The sequence below is a fragment of the Nerophis lumbriciformis genome, linkage group LG09 (assembly GCF_033978685.3).
Source record: "Nerophis lumbriciformis linkage group LG09, RoL_Nlum_v2.1, whole genome shotgun sequence".
Lineage (NCBI taxonomy): Eukaryota > Metazoa > Chordata > Actinopteri > Syngnathiformes > Syngnathidae > Nerophis > Nerophis lumbriciformis.
Genome location: NC_084556.2, coordinates 16,806,635 through 16,824,648, shown reverse-complemented (window position 1 = coordinate 16,824,648; position 18,014 = coordinate 16,806,635). Strand labels below are relative to the sequence as shown.

The 18,014-nt window shown below is 39.2% G+C and overlaps 1 protein-coding gene and 1 long non-coding RNA gene across 3 annotated transcripts in view; one reads left to right on the top strand and one right to left on the bottom strand.

The window, feature by feature from the left end:
• Nucleotides 1-170: 170 nt before the first annotated feature.
• LOC133607654 (uncharacterized) overlaps nt 171-18,014 on the top strand; it is a 31,486-nt gene continuing 13,642 nt past the window's right edge. Inside the window, exons 1-2 of the long non-coding RNA XR_009815433.2 lie at nt 171-388; nt 3,582-3,661. This is a non-coding gene — a long non-coding RNA (uncharacterized lncRNA). The remainder of the gene's footprint in view (nt 389-3,581; nt 3,662-18,014) is intronic.
• Nucleotides 2,411-18,014, bottom strand: part of mtus2a (microtubule associated tumor suppressor candidate 2a) — a 66,779-nt gene continuing 51,175 nt past the window's right edge. Inside the window, exons 5-16 of one of the 2 annotated variants that reach the window (XM_061962489.1) lie at nt 17,722-17,886; nt 15,208-15,306; nt 11,284-11,453; nt 11,089-11,214; nt 10,518-10,584; nt 9,940-10,154; nt 9,749-9,854; nt 9,609-9,682; nt 9,435-9,533; nt 7,312-7,431; nt 7,107-7,207; nt 2,411-6,044 (exon numbers count right to left, since the gene is read on the bottom strand). In XM_061962489.1, the coding sequence (XP_061818473.1) occupies nt 5,567-6,044; nt 7,107-7,207; nt 7,312-7,431; nt 9,435-9,533; nt 9,609-9,682; nt 9,749-9,854; nt 9,940-10,154; nt 10,518-10,584; nt 11,089-11,214; nt 11,284-11,453; nt 15,208-15,306; nt 17,722-17,886 (1,820 nt within the window). In that variant the 3' untranslated portion in view covers nt 2,411-5,566. The remainder of the gene's footprint in view (nt 6,045-7,106; nt 7,208-7,311; nt 7,432-9,434; nt 9,534-9,608; nt 9,683-9,748; nt 9,855-9,939; nt 10,155-10,517; nt 10,585-11,088; nt 11,215-11,283; nt 11,454-15,207; nt 15,307-17,721; nt 17,887-18,014) is intronic. The other variant, XM_061962490.1, reaches the window with a different exon arrangement.

The following is an 18,014-nucleotide window of genomic DNA, read 5'->3' as shown; positions in this document are numbered from 1 at the left end:
TCACCAAACTGTCTAATTTACGATAAAAACATGTTTCTCGAACTCCACAAACGTCATTGGCTACACCTGTCCGAATGGGAAAACTCATAGTGTCCTTGAATGCAACAAAAGCCCCGCGCTGGACCAATGATGTCTTTGGATATAAGTCACGTGGTTCCGTCATCACGGACGTGCTTCTTGCCCGCTATCATATAAACGCTAAAACATGGACGTTAAACAGAGAAACCCCCCAATTATTCAATAAAACGGTGAATTAAATACTTTTATTGCTGGAAGTTGTGAATTAAAAGGTTGACGACTTAGTGAACTTGAATTGAGAGACACAAACAAACACCCATGGCTTGAGGATATTTTTCTTTTTTACTGTCTGGAGTCAATACTTCCTTAGGTAAGTCAATACCAGTTCCAATATTAATCATTTTCGAAATTTTTTAAGACCAATGTCTTGAAAAAATATATCACTCTTGAATCAACACTGTAGTCAATACTATGATCAATGTTAATTAAAAACTAAATGTGAGATATAAATAATAATGGAAGTATAATTGTTTGTATATAGTATATAATCGGTGCACGTGTACAAGGATATTTCACATGCCTTTACTGTGTATATAATTTAACTGTGGTTATGTTGTGTATAATGTGTATTTATAATATGTTGTACAAAGGACATTTCATAATTTTCGGAAGTTCATCTTGTACTTGACATTGTTTATAGCAGGGGTCTCAAACTCAATTTACCTGGGGGCCACTGGATGCAGAAACTGGGTGAGGCTGGGCCGCAAGAAAAGATTTCCTAAAAAAAATCTAACATGCACTTTTTAATGAATTCACCTTCTTTGAATGGCTTTCCCGCCCTAGCAACCATCTCACTCACCATGTCGCTAGCTTTGACTGCTGCATCGCTCTTTTCGCTTGCTTTCTTGACAAAATCTTGTTGCCTCAGTAGACTGGTTTTAAAATTTGCAAACCGGTTCACTCTCTCATTTCCCTGGTATTTTGCATACTCTTCAGCATGACTAGTTGTATAATGACGTTTTAAATTGTATTCCTTGTGCACCGCAACTTTCTCTGTATCAACTACAGAAAAGAGCTATAAGGATTATTCATAAAGTAGATTACTTAGAACACACTAACATATTATTTATTAATTTGGGTTTATTGAAATTACAGGAGATAGTAAAGTTACAGACATTATGTGTCATGTTTAAGGCTAAAAGTGGAGTTTATCAAATCAAATCAACTTTATTTATAAAGCACATTTAAACAGTTTCGGTAGCACAATTAGCCCCGAACGGGCTAACATCACCACTAACGTGTTACATGTCTGATTTGCCCAGCGACTCTCTGTCGCAGTATCAGCGCTGGGGTCCAGTGCACCACAGTTTTGTATTGTCGCTCGGTCCTTCGGCGGAGTGCTTTGGAAGCTACTGGACCGCTCGTCTTCCCCGCCCGGACTGTTTACAGCGGGGGTGGGTGCGAGCAGGCGGGCGAGCGAGGGAGGCAGGGAGGGAGGGAGGAAGAGCGTGTGCGGGTGTCGTGGAAAAGCGGCAAAATGTTTCTCTGCTTGCATCACGCAAGTGACGTCAGTGCATACTTGCCAACCTTGAGACCTCCGAATTCAGGGGATAGGGGGGGGGTTTGAGGTGTGTGTGGGGGGGGGGTTGTGGTGGTCGGGGTTGAGAGGAGGCGGGGTTGGGGGAAGCGGGGGTGTTTTTGTAGCCAGGAAATGTTAGGGCTGCAAAGGATTCTGGGTATTTGTTCTGTTGTGTTTAGGTGCGGATGTTCTCCCGAAATGTGTTTGTCATTCTTGTTTGGTGTGGGTTCACAGTGTGGCGCATATTTGTAACAGTGTTAAAAAATAAATAAAATAAAATGTGACCACCCTCAGTGTGACATGTATGGCTGTTCCTCAAGTATGTCTTGCAATAACTTGCGTGTGACTGCGGTAGCATCACCTATTTGTCTGGGCCGGCACGCTGTTAGTACGGAGAAAAAGATGAGCGGTGACAGTTTCAAGAGGGCACTAAAGGCAGTGCCATCGTCGGGAGCCTTATACCACACCGTGATTGGTAGATCCCTTCAGCTCCGCACACAACGCTGTCAAGCGCCATTCATTTAAAACTTGCGGGCCGCACTAACATTAAACTTTCACATAAAGGTGGGGGCCGCAAAATAACGACTCGCGGGCCGCAATTGTCCCGCGGGCCGCGTGTTTGAGACCCCTGGTTTATAGGGTTAGGCGCAATAAGTGTTCAACTTCAGCCTAAACCCTACCGGTCTGCAACATTTTCTTTTTCAATCTATGAATGTACAACTGTTTGTTCATTTTGTTGACCATCGACCGAAGAAGAATAATAAACTAAACTAAACTAAGCTAAATATAAAAAGACACAGACAGACATGATACTCAAGTAGGCTTTATTACTTGGGATGAAAATCTACTCTATAGCCTAACACAAGAGGAAGGTGCAGCACCAATTCCTAGATGAATACATTTGTCATCAAATGTCAACTTACTGACACATGTCATTTATCTTTCTTAAACTTGTTGGCCTGCCACACTTTACAAACTACATGTTTAACCGTCACAATGCAATTTGAGAAACAGCAAAGACAAAACATGCTTCTATTACTTTGTCCGTGCACTATAAGACACAACTTGTGTAAATGTATTTACATTCAGACATACAGTACAATCAGTGCCAAGACAAACACATTCATTCCCTCTGGACCAAATCCAAACGGGGTTACTTGTGTCACAAGATTCAATTTAAAAAAGGGAGCTGTAACGCCATTATTTGCAATGTCTATCCTGTGGTTTTGTAGGGACTGAATGCTACATAGTGACATATTAAATGGCTGCTTGCTACAATACAAGAGGTCTCTTATTTTTCATCAAATCACATGAATGATATAAAATACAGTCAGTACATTTTTCACATTCAGCGCAGAGCGAGACACAGATGTCCACAGGACACATTTTTGTGTGGCATTAGTGTTATTTTCATTAATGTAACTGTATACTGTTATTTATCATGTTGCAATATTGTAAACTGTGTGTACACCTGAAGTGACCCTGAAGTAGAAGTCTAAACATTTGAAAACACAGTGACTGAGTGACTGGCTGAGTGACTGGCAGTTTTTTTCTTTTGTTTTTTATTTATTTTTACAATTGACATTCTGAAAATCATCAAAAACAATCATAGAAACTTGTTTCAAACTTGCTTCAAACTTGCAAATGCTGTGTTGTACTTGACATTCCTTTTGTTTAAGACCGTTTAACCCTGTCTACCAACCGTAGAAATAGAATAAAGAAAAACCTTGTAGTTCCATGTAATTTGCTTATCATAGCCTTCATCAAAAGTGCTGGTTATTAGCATCAACTCGAAAGTTTCTGAGGAAAAAAGTGCAACTTGAAAATAACTTTATGTTGCTAAATGCCGTAACAGAACCCCCACAGTATATTGCCTCCTTCCTCTGTCTCTCTCGCTGATAGTGTCTAACTGTACAACATAACCTTTCGTCTGACAATATTTATTTACATTTGCTTGTTTTCATGCAATTACGTTCTTTATCAGGACACCATCCACGTAAACCGACTGGAAATCAGGATGTCCACGTGGTCAAAGCAGCTCCATGCAGACCCTGAGGCCAAAGTGTGAGTACATTACAATATTTGTTGGTTTCTAATCTATTGCTTTTTATATAGCAGACGAAAACTGAGAGTGAGTTCTGCAAATAAAATATTGTTACATTTGAAAAAGCAATTCCCTGAATGTTATATGGAATAGTTTTAATCGCACAAACAAACAATATATCAATAAGAAATACATTTTAACTAAACTGTTATTTTAGAACGATTTTAAAATGCTGTATATTTTATTAAGAGGTAAAGGTTAACAAATGTTACCCTTTTTTAAGTTACTGTATCACCCAATAGTGAGTGGATCCTTCACATTTCAGCAAGCATTATTATACAGAATAGCTTCTCAAGACACAATAATATAGAAATTAAACTTGGATATACTCTAGACCAGAGGTCTAAAACTAAATTTAAACTGCGGGCTGCTGGAGGTAGAGTCTGGGCGAGGCTGAGCTGCACAAAGTAATCACTTCCGAATCTTGTTTTAATCATGTGACTAAATGTGTTAACTACTTCTACCAGCAGCTATTGTGACCCTGATCTATTGTAGGCCTTAAGTTAGTACAAATTTAAAATGTAATGTAAAAATGGTATATGTTGACACGGTTGAGTTCCCCAGGAGATTATCAGAGACACTTACGCTTTCTTACTAGAAGTTGCTCTTTGTGTTTGTTTTGCTGTAATTTTTGTGTCTGCACCATTATTGATGTAATACATTTAACGTGGGCCACAATTTCAATAACCTATTAAATTAAGTAGAGCGCCACAAAATATCGGACTGCGTTCCTTGAGTTTGAGGCCCATGGTCCTAACTCTACGTAAAGCAGGGATATTCAACTAAATAGTTTATGGGGCCACATATAATAACCCAAATGTTCTAGGTTCGCTAACGAGGTTGAGATGTCGATGCACAATGCTCCAATGTGTTTACGGTGGTCCAAGTTCTTCTATACAACAGGAGCACTCTAGGGTTTGTAGGGATTTGCTGCCAAGTATTGAACTGAACTTCGGTTTGGTGTCGTTCCCAGGCTCGGATTTGGCACTGCTTTAGAGTATTACAATAGATTAGATTACACTAAATTTGCTCCTTTGCATATTTGCAATAATAACTTCATGAGAAAGAAGTTTGATGGCACTATCCGCAGGGATTGTCATGGTCTGGGGCTGCATGAGTGCTACCTGCAAGGGGGAGCTGCAGTACGTTGACGGAACATGACTCTGTACACTAATTTCTTTAAATTACATCCAAGTTTGAGTTCTTTAGAATTGTCCCTTGAAATGTGAAGAGTGTATTCACTTTTGTGAGTTACTGTAAATAGCTTATAGGCCCTTAAATCACAAGACTGTCCTCTCTACCGTCTATTTCCATCATAAAGAGCTGAATAAAAAAACAACCCACAGCGATAATAGGACTGGAAGACATTCACAGTGCATGCATGCTTCAGTAGCAAAACAAATAAGTCAAGTAAACGCAATCACATAGTAAACTGCTGTTGTAGGTTCCCCCTCAGTGTTTTGTTTAGTGTTTTTTATTTAAATTCTAGATTATAACCCAGTTAAAAATGACAAATCCCTCATAAAAATTGGGGTACATCTGTTGGTGAGATGACAGAAGTGAGGCGCTTTGTTCGGGGGGGATGTATCTTTTATAAAACACAGTTTACAAACTAATCCCAGTGGGAGCGTAGGTAACGTGGTCATTTGAGTCTTCTGAACACAAAAGCAAGGATTTTATTCTCGTGCTTTCTGTCTCTGTAAGTGACTTCATGCTCACACTGTTTGTGTCGCTAAATTACATTATACTGTGTATATTTAATATGACTTTATGACACGTCATTCACATTCAGTAAGGGATGAGAAGTCATCAATAAAGTATATAAAAATTTAAATAAAAAAACAGTAGAAAGAGGTCTTACGTTTTTATCTCTGCAAAGTGAGAAAAGCTGCCGAATTGCGATTGGCTGTTGCCCTATGAGTGGGTGTGCATGGACCAGGGGAGCAATTCTGATTGGTTGCTGCTACCCTGTGATTGGGTGTCGCCGGTCCAGGGGAGTAATTATGATTAGTTGCCGCTCTGTGAGTGGGTGTGGCCGGGCCAGGGGAGTAATTGTGATTGGCTGTATGGAATGGGGACGACGACTGCGACTGCAGGGGGCAGCCCTGGCAGTGGGTGGGGGAGTGGCATCCCACCGGAGGAACAGGGGAGGACGAGAACAACGGGGATGACGGGATAGGGGAGGTGGAGAAGGAGCAGTGCAGGGGGGAGGACGAGGGAGACATCACAGGGCTGGTCTGGAGACGCCACAGCAGCTCCTCGTTGTTCCGACTGAGTCGCTTCTTCTCTGTGCTCTCTTTTTCGACGGATTCTTGGAGGTTGGCGTTCTCCTCTGACAGTTGCCTGCAGAAGGAGCAGTTTGGTTCAACTGTTGGATATGCATCTGCTGTACCCTAATTATAGTACACACAGTTCAGGTCAGAGGTCACCCATCTTGGCCTTGAATGCCTTATTATTTTTGGGCTTACAGTCACCTATATCTTGTAGTGCTGAAGTTTCCAGAATGTCGTTTAACATGACAAAACCACTAACTTCTCTTTAGTGATCAAGATTGAATGCAGCTGGTAGTTTCTCTTTGGTAGCATGAAAGTATTTCTTTAGGCTCTTTTCCACCACAGGAACTTTTACAGGAACTTTACAATTTACCCTGGTAAATGAAATACCCCTCGGATTTCCACCAAAAAAACTGCCCGTGTAAAAAAAGTTCTACCAGGAACTAAGTTGGAGAACTAATTTAATTTAGCTGAGCTTCGGAGCGGTGACTCCAGCTGCTCACTGGGACTCTGTGACCATGTTATATGAGGATATATGCCGAATTAGAGGAGGCAGTAAACAAGTACAACAAAGGTAAATCACATCATTATAAACTATTAATTTTGTTACATGCTGTAACATTACAGTAGTCAGCGACACAGAATTTGTGTAGTTCTTCGCCTCAACCCGAGTGAACTGAATGCTAATACTAACAGGCTAACGCTAAGTCGGATGTGTTCATGTTGGGGCAAGAGCTGAAGTGGATCATAAAGACTTTTTGACACTGTGGACAAAAGCCTTGTTTTTAAATCATATCATTTTGTATCTTATTGCTTAGTATTTTATTTACTAACACTTTTGTAAAATAAATCTGACCCAATATTGTTGGTGTATTTACATGGTATCAATGTAGAAATATACTGTAACACTCATCCATACATCATCAGGCGGATTTGTATTACTCCCCTGAACTGTGAAAAGCGGTGGAAATGCAAACCACACAGGTTTACAGGAAATTATAGTTCAGGAACTGAAGGTTCCAGGAACCTACAGAACTTTTGGTGTAAAAGGGCCTATTGACGTCACTTATTGGATAGACCAATGGGAAAATCTAAGGAACTTCTGATTAGTGTACCATGATAAATGTTTTACCTTGATAATGTGAGGTTCATTTCGATACGGGCCTTCAGATCTTCATTTTGCTGCTGCAGGACCTGGACCTTCTCCTCCAGGTATACATTCTTTTTAGCCTGCTCAAATGTAAAAACCCAACCAAAGCAAAGTCATTCATTTGTTCTACATCTTATCAGAGTGCATATCGTTAGGTAGTTGGTGATGACGGTCTATTTGAGCCTACCACTTTCTCGAGGTCGGAGATCTTTAGATCTTGCTGGTGTATTTGCTGGTTTTTCATTTCCACAACTTCCTTTAAGCTCTTCAGATCCTTGTCAATGTGCTGGTATGGAGCTAAGGCATCCTGTTGTGGAGATGAATAGAAACATTTCAGGCATTGATTGTAGGACTATTGTATGAATACCACACTAAGTGGTACTCAGGAACACTACTCAGGAACACTTATACATGTACAGTGGAACCTCGATTTACGAACTCCTCTTGTAAGAACTTTTTGATTATGAAATTTTGTGATTTCAAACTGTGAGTCCACCACAGGGCTAGAGTCACTGTGTGTCTGTCAGCCGAGCGGCTGCTTAGGAAGTAAACTAGTTGCTAGTTCTTGTTTGAACTTTATTCAATATAATGTTGCTCCTTCACCTCCTTGTTATGTTTGTTTGATGTACAGTACTGTAAAGCGCTCTATATTAAGAGTGCACGATTTTGAGAAAAAAAACTTATTGCGATATTTCTTTCCAAAGTTGTGATTCCGATTCGATTTGTAATTTTTATATTTTTCACATATAAATGCATAAAACTGCATATAAATGCAAAACAAAATTATTTTAGACTGTCAACCAAGATAAGGTGCCACAGAACAATATGCAATAATTTACTTAAAAAAATATTTGGCTTTATGCAGAAAGACTCAAACAATTTTGTCTACATCCTATTCTTAAACTGAAGAAATTACAGATAAAAACTATATAGTGTTTATAATGTAATGTAATCAAAATGTATAATAATAGTGCAAGTAACTATTTAAAAGGATATACCGTATTTTTCGGACTATAAGTCGCAGTTTTTTTCTTAGTTTGGCCGGGCTCCAGTGCAACTTATATATGTTTTTTTTCCTTCTTTATTATGCATTTACGGCAGGTGCGACTGATACTCCGGTGCGACTTATACTCCGAAAATTACGGTAAATTTGTATTTCTTATTATTGTAGAAGTGTTTACCATTGTACTGTAATTGGAAGGTAAATAACTTTTAGTTATCTTAAATTAACAAACCAACATACAAAAAAGGACTAATTTCTGTGAGCAAAGATTTACCTTAAACAAACATTGAACATCTTCAAGTGCATTTTTTTCCCAGTTGGAAAAATTAGGTCGGGTTGTCTTTATTTGTTGTTGCCATCCCGTGATCAAGGCATTCTAGCTTGTTCGTCTGTCTTGTTGGGTTCATATTGCCCTTCCGATTTGAAGCTGAAATTTTCCTACAACAGGACATTCGGCTTTGTAATCAATTTTTTTCCTCAGAATTTTTGTTACTTTGTGGAACTTCTTACTAGTGAGTTGCGAGGAGTGAGGCTCTCTGTCTGTCGTGCCTCCTGCATGAGGCGAGCGCAGTCTTGCTCTTTGCCCACCAAGACAACGATTGTGAATGACTTCGAGGACTCACTCTGTGTAGTTAGTTCTCCTGTTAAATAAACATGCTCAGGTGCTGAGAGTGATGCACAGAGTGAGACCTTTTTCTCTTTCTCCCTGTTCCACTAAGAAAAAAACACAGGCGAGTATTTCAACTTAATTTTGATTTATTGTTCAGTTGATTGACCATTTGACTATCGGCCCAGACAGTCACCATTAAAACTTTTTACCAGGAGCAAGTAGTGTTTGTTATTAGCGTATTGGCTGCCTCCACTGCAGTGCACACAACCTTGCTGTTTCCTTAAACATTTTTGATTGGCCAAGAGGCAAAGGACGCAAGACGGAATAATTCTGATTGGCGAACATGTCTGTTACTTAAATGCTGGTGATAGCGGAGAAAATAAACCTTTCGCCTCATAAAATATGGATTTTTGTCGAGGCTGGAACCCATTATTCTTGTTTGCATTGTACTTATGGAGAACTTTTCTTTAATACACAAACTTTCCTATTTACAAACCGTGTTCAAGAACCAGTTCATAAATCGAGGTTCCACTTTATAAATTTATTAACCCAGGATTCGTCAAACCTAAACCGTGACGGCAAGCGGTGGTACATGCAAAGCAAAAAAATGATTTGTGGTGCTTGGTGAGAAAGATTTGAAGGTGTGAAATGTTATAGTGCCACTTTGTGTGTTTTCATGAAGATATAATAAACTCACAACTATCTGTTCATCCGTACTCTTCCTCAAAGCCTCTTCAAAGCGCTTGGCTTTGTCCCGCAAACTGTGGTTTTGAAATGTGAGTGTATCCACTTGGTCCTGGGTGACACAAAGAAACACAGGTGTATCGTGTGTATAGGTCCACACAAGCAGTGTTCCATTGCTGGCTCATACCTGTAGAGATAGCCTTAGTTTCTCAAAATCCTCCTCCAGGAGAATCTTCTGTTGTTCGTGAGCTTTCCTTAAGTCTACGCACAAATTTGTCAATAGGTTATTTGTATTAAAGACAGTTTTCATGTCATTTACAAAAGTACCTCTCATGGTTCGGGCGTGCTCCTCATGCAGCGTTGCCATGGTTATATTATGCATGTCCCTGAGCTCCTGAATAGCTGCCTGGTGGTGGGCTGTCATCTCCTCCACCTAACACACAAACAAGATATTCTTATGACTAAAAGCATAAATTAAACTTTTTAAGACCCGCTATTCATATCATTTAGTATATGACCTGCTCTTGCTGCTGGGTCCTCAGCTCCTCCATTTCCGACTGATGCTCAGCCTTCAGGTTTTCTGTCTCCACCGAGTGACACTTCCGAAGGCTCTCCTCCATGGTGGCCATCTCGGCGTCCTGCTTCTTCTGCAGCTCTTGCATCTCTTGCTCGAATGCCGCTTCCACCTCAGACTTTTCCACCTTGAGTCTCTCCCAGTGTGTGGAGTTGGACACTGTGTATAATAAAAAAATCATATTCATTTTCAGCTTTTCATCAAGAGTACTTCATCCAGTGGAATTGTCTTCTAAATTTAAATGGCCCTGTGAGGGGTCATACTGTATAATTCTCAATCTGACCTCTTGAAAGACGGACACATGAATTCAAACTGTCATGCATGTCATTAAGTTTGAGGTCAGGAAATCTTGCAAGATTGGTGATTGAGCAATGATCAGAAGATGCATTTTTTGTGCATGTTTTTTTTTTCTTTGGATATTTACAATGCTTATTTTTATAAATTGACAAAAATGGACACCTATTTGCAAAAGCACACCCTCAACTAGAATATGAGAAGAGAATGAAAAAAACGTATACTCACCTAGTTGTTCTTTTATCGTTTGTATTTCCAAAAACAATTTAGTTTCACTATCTTCTGCAGTTTTATTCTGATGGGAAAAAAAATAAATAATACATGTTAATATAATGCAGGTTCAGACATGCAAAAGAATACCAATAATGGGAATGCCATCATCTTTTAGTACAGGACTATAAATGTAAATGCCAAACAACTTATCTCTTGTCATAGACAGCAGGGGGCGCCCAAAGCTTCCCTAATAATAAGCCCACACTTCAACTACACTTGTATTTATCTGTGCTGTGGGGCAAGTGATTGCAGTACTCAGACAGCAGCCATAAAGACGTCTGGCCACCTTGGGTTAAATCATTCCCACAGGCTCAGGAGACTGCAGATAAGAATCTCAGTTGACACACTGAACTCTCGCAGAACCTCCCCCGCAGCCACCATCCTCGCACTCCGGGACAATGTTGTGAATCTCACCTCATGGTGTTAAATACTGTATGTGCTCTTGAGTGCATCTGCGGCCTACATTACAGTAAAGCCCTAATGAGTTATGATCAACAGAGTAAAGACACCTAGTGTAATCTTTCACCTTCAAGAAATAATGTTGAGTAGTGACGATGAAGACTTCTAGACCCAAAGAGGTCTTCCTCAGTTCTTCTTTGAGGGCTCTCAGCTGCCTCTCCTGCTCCTCACAGCGTCCTCGCAGCCTCGCCACCTGATGTGACAAAGACCAGAATAGCACCAATGACTAACTCAGAGCCCTCCTATATAATTTTTTCCTTACCTCTTCCCGTTGTTCCTCTTTTTCCCTCTCCTCTGCTTTCCTCGCTTCATCTGCCTGCTGGGATGCGTCCTTCTCTTGCTGCAGCTTCAAGGGGGGCACGCGGCTAGGGGAACCAGCGGGGCCTGCTGACTGAGGAGTCGGCCCTCCTGTTGGTCGCTGCCCTGATTGAACTATTGGGTGAAACAAACAACTTAGTTTTGTAACTTTAATAATGATTTGGAGTGCATCGTAAAGAGAAAAAGAAAATGTAGCTATCTTTAGATGGTGAATCAATAAAGGTGTCTTATTATGCAAAACCAATCTTTCTTATCTTTTGGTATCTACTCTTGTGTACAGTATTTGGGATCTGTATAAGTCTTGAAAATTTGAAATCAAACTGTGGTGGCATAGCGTAGATATTTATAAAATAATCTTGCCTTACTTCATACTTTTGCCAAACGAGCTGTTTGAAATGTGCACAATTGGTGAAAACCGCCTGCGGATTATAGGTATATGGTTTAAATGTACCCAAAGTGCCTTGCGAGCGTCTGCCATTGTAGTCCGCGCTGTAGCCACTCACTAGGCTCCTTTTTTCCACTATCCTCTTGTTGTGGGGCAGACTGGGTTGTACATCCTCCACTGATGCCATTTCTAACACAAAGTAGCGTATAGTTCTCACTTACATCTGTTAGTAGACTCTCTATGAAAGCACTAAAGCTGCAACAAAGTGGGCTGGGAGAAGAAGCAGTCAAAGGTATCCAGTAAATAAAACCGCCCACAAAATGGCGCATTCTGAAGAGGCGGGCAGAAAGCGGCTCAAACGGTCTGTAAAACGTAATTTATGCAAAAGTTTGACCGTTGAACCACCATTACATGTTATGTAGACCCTTTCTTTATGTAGAAAAAAATCATGACATTACCTTTTTAACAAGTATATTTTGCAGAACAGCAGCATCAGAACCAATGTTGTATTATCTTAGTGATTAAACTGCTCAGCAAGCTAGCTAGCATTAACAACGCTATGATGAGTTTGTTGTAACAACAGTATCAACGCTGAGTAGCTCAACCAACATTTTGAAGCGCATGCAGAGTTTGATACAGAACTCCAATGTTTTGGTCATTGAATGTTGTTTTCATGAATGGAAATTGAAAAAACTGTTGTTTTTAATTTTTTAGTACAACTAATTGTAAAAGTAGATTTTCATGCCAATATAATTTATTTTTATTTCAAATAATAAAAATGAAAATCGCCAGTCAGCAGAAACAAAAAACAAACCTAAAACAGATGTTTTTTAAAATTTCGACACTGAAAACGAAAGTTGCTTTTTAAAGACAAAAACAGCGGAGTGTGGTGTTGAATATTGTGTTTGTATTATTGTCAATTTATTATTTAAAAAAAAATCAGATTAATCACACTTTTAAATTGGAATGATTATGATTAATTGCAGTTTATACAATTTTAACAGTTTATCATTTGCATTAAATTAAACAAAGACCCCAATATATGGACACAAATGTGATGTTATTGTCAGAATGTCATACAGGAGCATTTTAAAAATGTTGTACTTGAATGCATGTCATTTATTTGCTCGAAACCTATAAATAATTGTATTCAAAGTTCAGTCATGAAGTATTTTGGAGTGAAATTTTCTAGCGAGCACACCAGTTGGAGTCCCCTCATTTATCTTTACACTGACATATGAATTGACCTGATCACTGACCGTTTAACAACTCACGCCGCCTTTTAGGTAATAATCTGTGGTTAAGGTAAAGGAGCATGTACGGTCAAAATAATGTCTGTGATTAATCAGGACATATGCATCCTCATGATTAATGCAATAATTTTGTGATTAATCACATGAGTTGACTCGTTATTTTTGATAGCCATAGTTTATATGAAAACATATTATCATGGTCATCTGGTCTTTTTGACGCAAGATACAACATCATGCTGTTTTTTTCCTATATGCCAGTCCACAGTCTTGTCTTTAAAAAGCAATTTACGGTTCTGATGTCTGAAGTTAAAAAAACGTCTGTTTTTTTTAATATCGGCTGACTGGTGATTAAAATTTTTGTTATATAAAATATGAAATGAAAATCAAACCGCTTTTTGGATCTTGTTATTAATGTACTTTTTGACACAATAAAATAAAAATGCATTTAGTTTTTATATTTGAAAATTAACATTTTCAGTTCCCATTAATGAAAAGAAAATTAAATGACCAAAACATGCACTGACCATACAACTACTGGATGCTGACCAGTTATGATGTACTTCAAATGCAGTTCCAACTATCCCGTGGAGTTAATTACAAAAAGTAAAGTAGGTTGTGAATGTTATTTGACCCATCGCATTGCAGCAGGTGTGTTATGCTGGCAGATTGAGCCCCTGGTATTAATTCAAATTGTCACAGACGTGTCATGGAACTTCAACCTTTTGAGTCCAACTGAACGTAGAGTAATATTGAAATATTCAACATGTAATAAATCACCAGTCATACTAATTAATATTTCCAACAAATCTAATCAAATTGATAAGTATCATACCAGGAAATTTGACCCGACCTACTCCTACTGTTTTTACCTGATAAATGACATTGAATTAATTCAATTTTTAGTACAGAAAAACATGAGGGGGTTTATCTTATGAGCTATAGCACTCCATAGGACATTGTTACCATACAAGAAAGCACTTTATTGTTAAATGGCATGATGCATATTTGATTAAATTAAAGATACTTTACATAAGGCGGCGATTATGCGGATGAAGCCCCTTTTTCATTTAGCTGCAAGGTGGCCAACTGACCTGTGTGGGTCACCTTGTTAGGTAGTGTGACCACATTAGCCTGCATAGATTACACAAGCAAAAATCTTATATTTTTATATATACAAGGAGACAATGTTGATTTTCTTTCTAGAATAGTTGTAAAAAATGCAATTGTTTTATGGCAAAAAAGGTCCATAATTGCATGTTTTATCCTTAAAGGAAATGCAGAATTATAATGTATTTATGCTTTATGTTTAACCTTGCACTAAATAAAATGAAAAATGAATCAAAACGCACCGTCAAAATTAACAATCTCACACACTGCAGCACACTTTGTCTGCCTCGACCCTATCATTCAGGTCTATTGAAGCATAGGGAGCGGTCGCCATGACAACGCCAGGCTGGGGTTGGGTTGCAGGGTCCCAGATAATGAGTGAAAAAAACAGTTTGAGGGAGGTGCGGTGATAAGATGAAGAGAGGAAAGGAGCATACCTGAACAACTGGAAAGGGGAATGGGCATTTAGATGAATGCTGCTTTTAAATTATTTACTGTACATTGTTCCAAGCTCTGTCTGTATGCAAACAAAAACAACATACATAATTACAACTGTGCACTAAATTACTTATTATTCGGGCTGATGGTAGAAGAATAATAATCCAAGGAACAGTTGGACACATTCCCGCTTAGGGTAGCATGTTTACATTCCCACACGATTCCGTCACACTATCGGCACAAGCAGCTTTTATATGTTCTGTCAATATCTTTAAATCCCAGTAAACCAAGGAAAAGAATGAAGTAAAACCAAATGTGTCAGCAAACTTGCAGAGAATTGTAAGCACAAGCAATTTTTGTAAAAAAAAAAAACATGCAAGCAAGACTTGCTGCAGAGTTGGGTTCACAGAGTTCAAACTACAGCTTGTATTAAGGAAACGTTGTGCTTTTTAGGAAATAGTTCGCCCTGATGTATATGGTTAAAAGCTTCCAGTGACCTTTTTGCATGCGCTGTCAGTATCATGAAAACATAAAAAATAAAGGAATAGATTCACTGTCTTCTATTGTTCTGCTCATTTATAAGTCACATCGGGTTTGTAAACAGGCTAAGACTATTCACAGAGTAGGATATAGCTGTTTATCATCAGTAAGAGTCTTTTTCATAGTTAAGGGATAGATAACCAACCTGGGGACTGAGGTTTGGGAGGAACCACTGCCAGCCTTTTCGGGGAGGATGGAAGTGAGCGCGTGACCTCCGAACTCCGTTGAAACTCCTTCCTGCCAACTGTTAAACAACAAGGATTTCACTCATCAGTTAGTTTTCTATGACTAAAGATCTGAAACAAAAGTAAAAGACACCCACCGGAAGAAAATACTAATGTTGCCAAGGATTCCAATGATTTTGTCTAAATAGTATATATTGATACTAACTGGACCAGGGGTGTCCAAACGTTTTCTCGCCACAGCCCCATTCAGAAAAATTGAAGAGTGTGGGGGCCACGTTAATATATTTTGTACATTACTGTAAATATACTAAAACTAATGCAATGTAGGTCATACAATATACGCTAAAATATATAAACAAAACATCCATAACTTAGCTTTGTTCCCTAGGTAACACAGCAAATAAGTGTCTTCTTCTTTACTGATATTATTATTCTACCAACTAAATTATTTTTGAGGGCTTTAGCAAACTCGAAAACTTTACATGTTTCGCAAGATATTTGCACATGTTCATCATGACAGTACGCATGGGAATCCTTAAAGATCACATAGGGTAAGACAAACGGGTCATCGGCCATTTTGGTTTTCAGGTCCCATTTTTGGGGGGGATTTAATTTTTTTCTTTCTTTTTTTGTGTTATGTTCTAATCTGAAGAGCCACAAATGGCACCCTGGCTGCATATTGGACATCCCTGCACTAGACAACACAATAAATGTGCAATTACAACAGATTGTTAAGAATGTCAAATCAAAAATCCCGTCAAAATGTCTAAGCCATAAATTAGTTCATACTGTTCCTGTAATGAATCTAACTAAATTCTTGAAAGAACATTCCATCATATGGACAAACATTGTTAAACTCTCTGATAACATAATACAGTAAATATACTTCAGTGAATTTATTGTCACATTTATTTTACTTCTAAATGAGCTCTTGTCTTGGTGACATCAGGCTCAACTAATTTGCTGACTAAATTGGCTGCCATAGAAATTAAAATGTCACATTAGAAGTTGAAGTACAGGCCCTTTTTGATAGTGGCCGTGACATGACAAATTCAAAGATGGTGTTATTCTGTGTTAATACCATGACGAAAACATAAAGCAAAACATTTGCCTTTAACAAATTGAAAGTGGAGTTGGTTTGCTATGCTAGTGCATCTGCATTGCCCCAGCTTTTTTCTGTTTTGTATGACTACAATTGCTCAGTGTCCTGTGGGATTATGGCTCAAAGAACAAGCACAGCGCACTTCGAGAATGAGCCAGCACTCGTCTGCTCTCCATGACATTACAAACTTTGCAGACAAGACAACGGTCCTAAACTGGGAATGACTCTTCCCGTCTCACGTCTTCAGTTGTATGTCACATTAGAGGCAGTGAACCAGAGTGGGTGTGATGGGTGGGTGTTGAGGAAAAGATGAATTTGGAACAGTCTACAAAAGGCTTTGAATGGAGAATAGTGGAGGGATGCGGAGGCAAACTGTGCAGAGAAGCCGATAAAGAAGTTTTCAGGAGGTTACCGGGGAGTCGAGCCGAGAGTAGAGAGCTTCGAAAAGAAACTAATTGGTTTTGTGATGTAAAAGATGCTTCTGATCCTGAACAATTCTCTATTTAGACCACCCTTGAGATATAGACACTGTGCAGGTTTGTCTGTGGTTTTTGATTATGCGAATAGTTGTAGTTCTGCTGTCAACTACTTTTTATGCTGCAAAATAATTAAATTAGTTGTGACAGCGAGATGTTAATAAGGTTTAGCCTGGTCAAGTTAATAGAATTGTAGAACATTAGCACCACTTGTTAAAATGTAATGCATTAACTCTTTAATGAGGTTTAATCCATCATCATTATTAATCAGATTTTAAAAAATTACCTATCTGCAGCAAACATGACTCAAAATCCCTGAAAACGTCTCTTGCAACACAAGACTTCAGAACCAAACAAGTCCATATGGAAGATGTTTAAGAACAAAGAAACCCCATAGCGGATCAGTCAAGGTTTTTTTTAATACACCGTGAGGAATTTTCTTTTCACGGTAGCGTTTCCATCTTAAAATAGTAATACCGTTACAGTATGACAATTCAGTTTGGTACGGTACAGTACGCATTTTCCATCTCGGTTGGGTAGAGTCACAGTAGTGAAGTGAAGTGAATTATATTTATATAGCGCTTTTTCTCTAGTGACTCAAAGCGCTTTACATAGTGAAACCCAATATCTAAGTTACATTTAAACCAGTGTGGGTGGCACTGGGAGCAGGTGGGTAAAGTGTCTTGCCCAAGGACACAACGGCAGTGACTAGGATGACGGGAGCGGGGATCGAACCTGGAACCCTCAAGTTGCTGGCACGGCCACTCTACCAACTGAGCTATACCGCCCCAACCGCTGCACGGTTCACTTATGTAGGGTGAAAGAAGATTCGTTGTCATCCATTGATCGGTCAACAGAGAAGTTGGTTACCACATGAGGGAAGAAGTTCTACTGACCTCCAGGAGAGCTTCTTGGCTGGGCGGGCAGGTATCGGCGTGGCAGCGCTGGGGTGGACGGCGGCTGAAGGCTGTTGCTGCGACACGGCACACTTCTCTGGTGGTCCGTGGAGGGAGGGCTGCCGGTCACTCTGTGCAGAGGTGGCTCCTCGCTCACACTAAGACCTAGAAATGGATGAGCTTGCATCATATTTTCAATTCGATTGAAGAAGTTTAGATTTTCTAAATGCTGACACACTCATGACATACCCTGGCCTGTGTAACCTATCAAATTGATAAACACTCTTAAACAC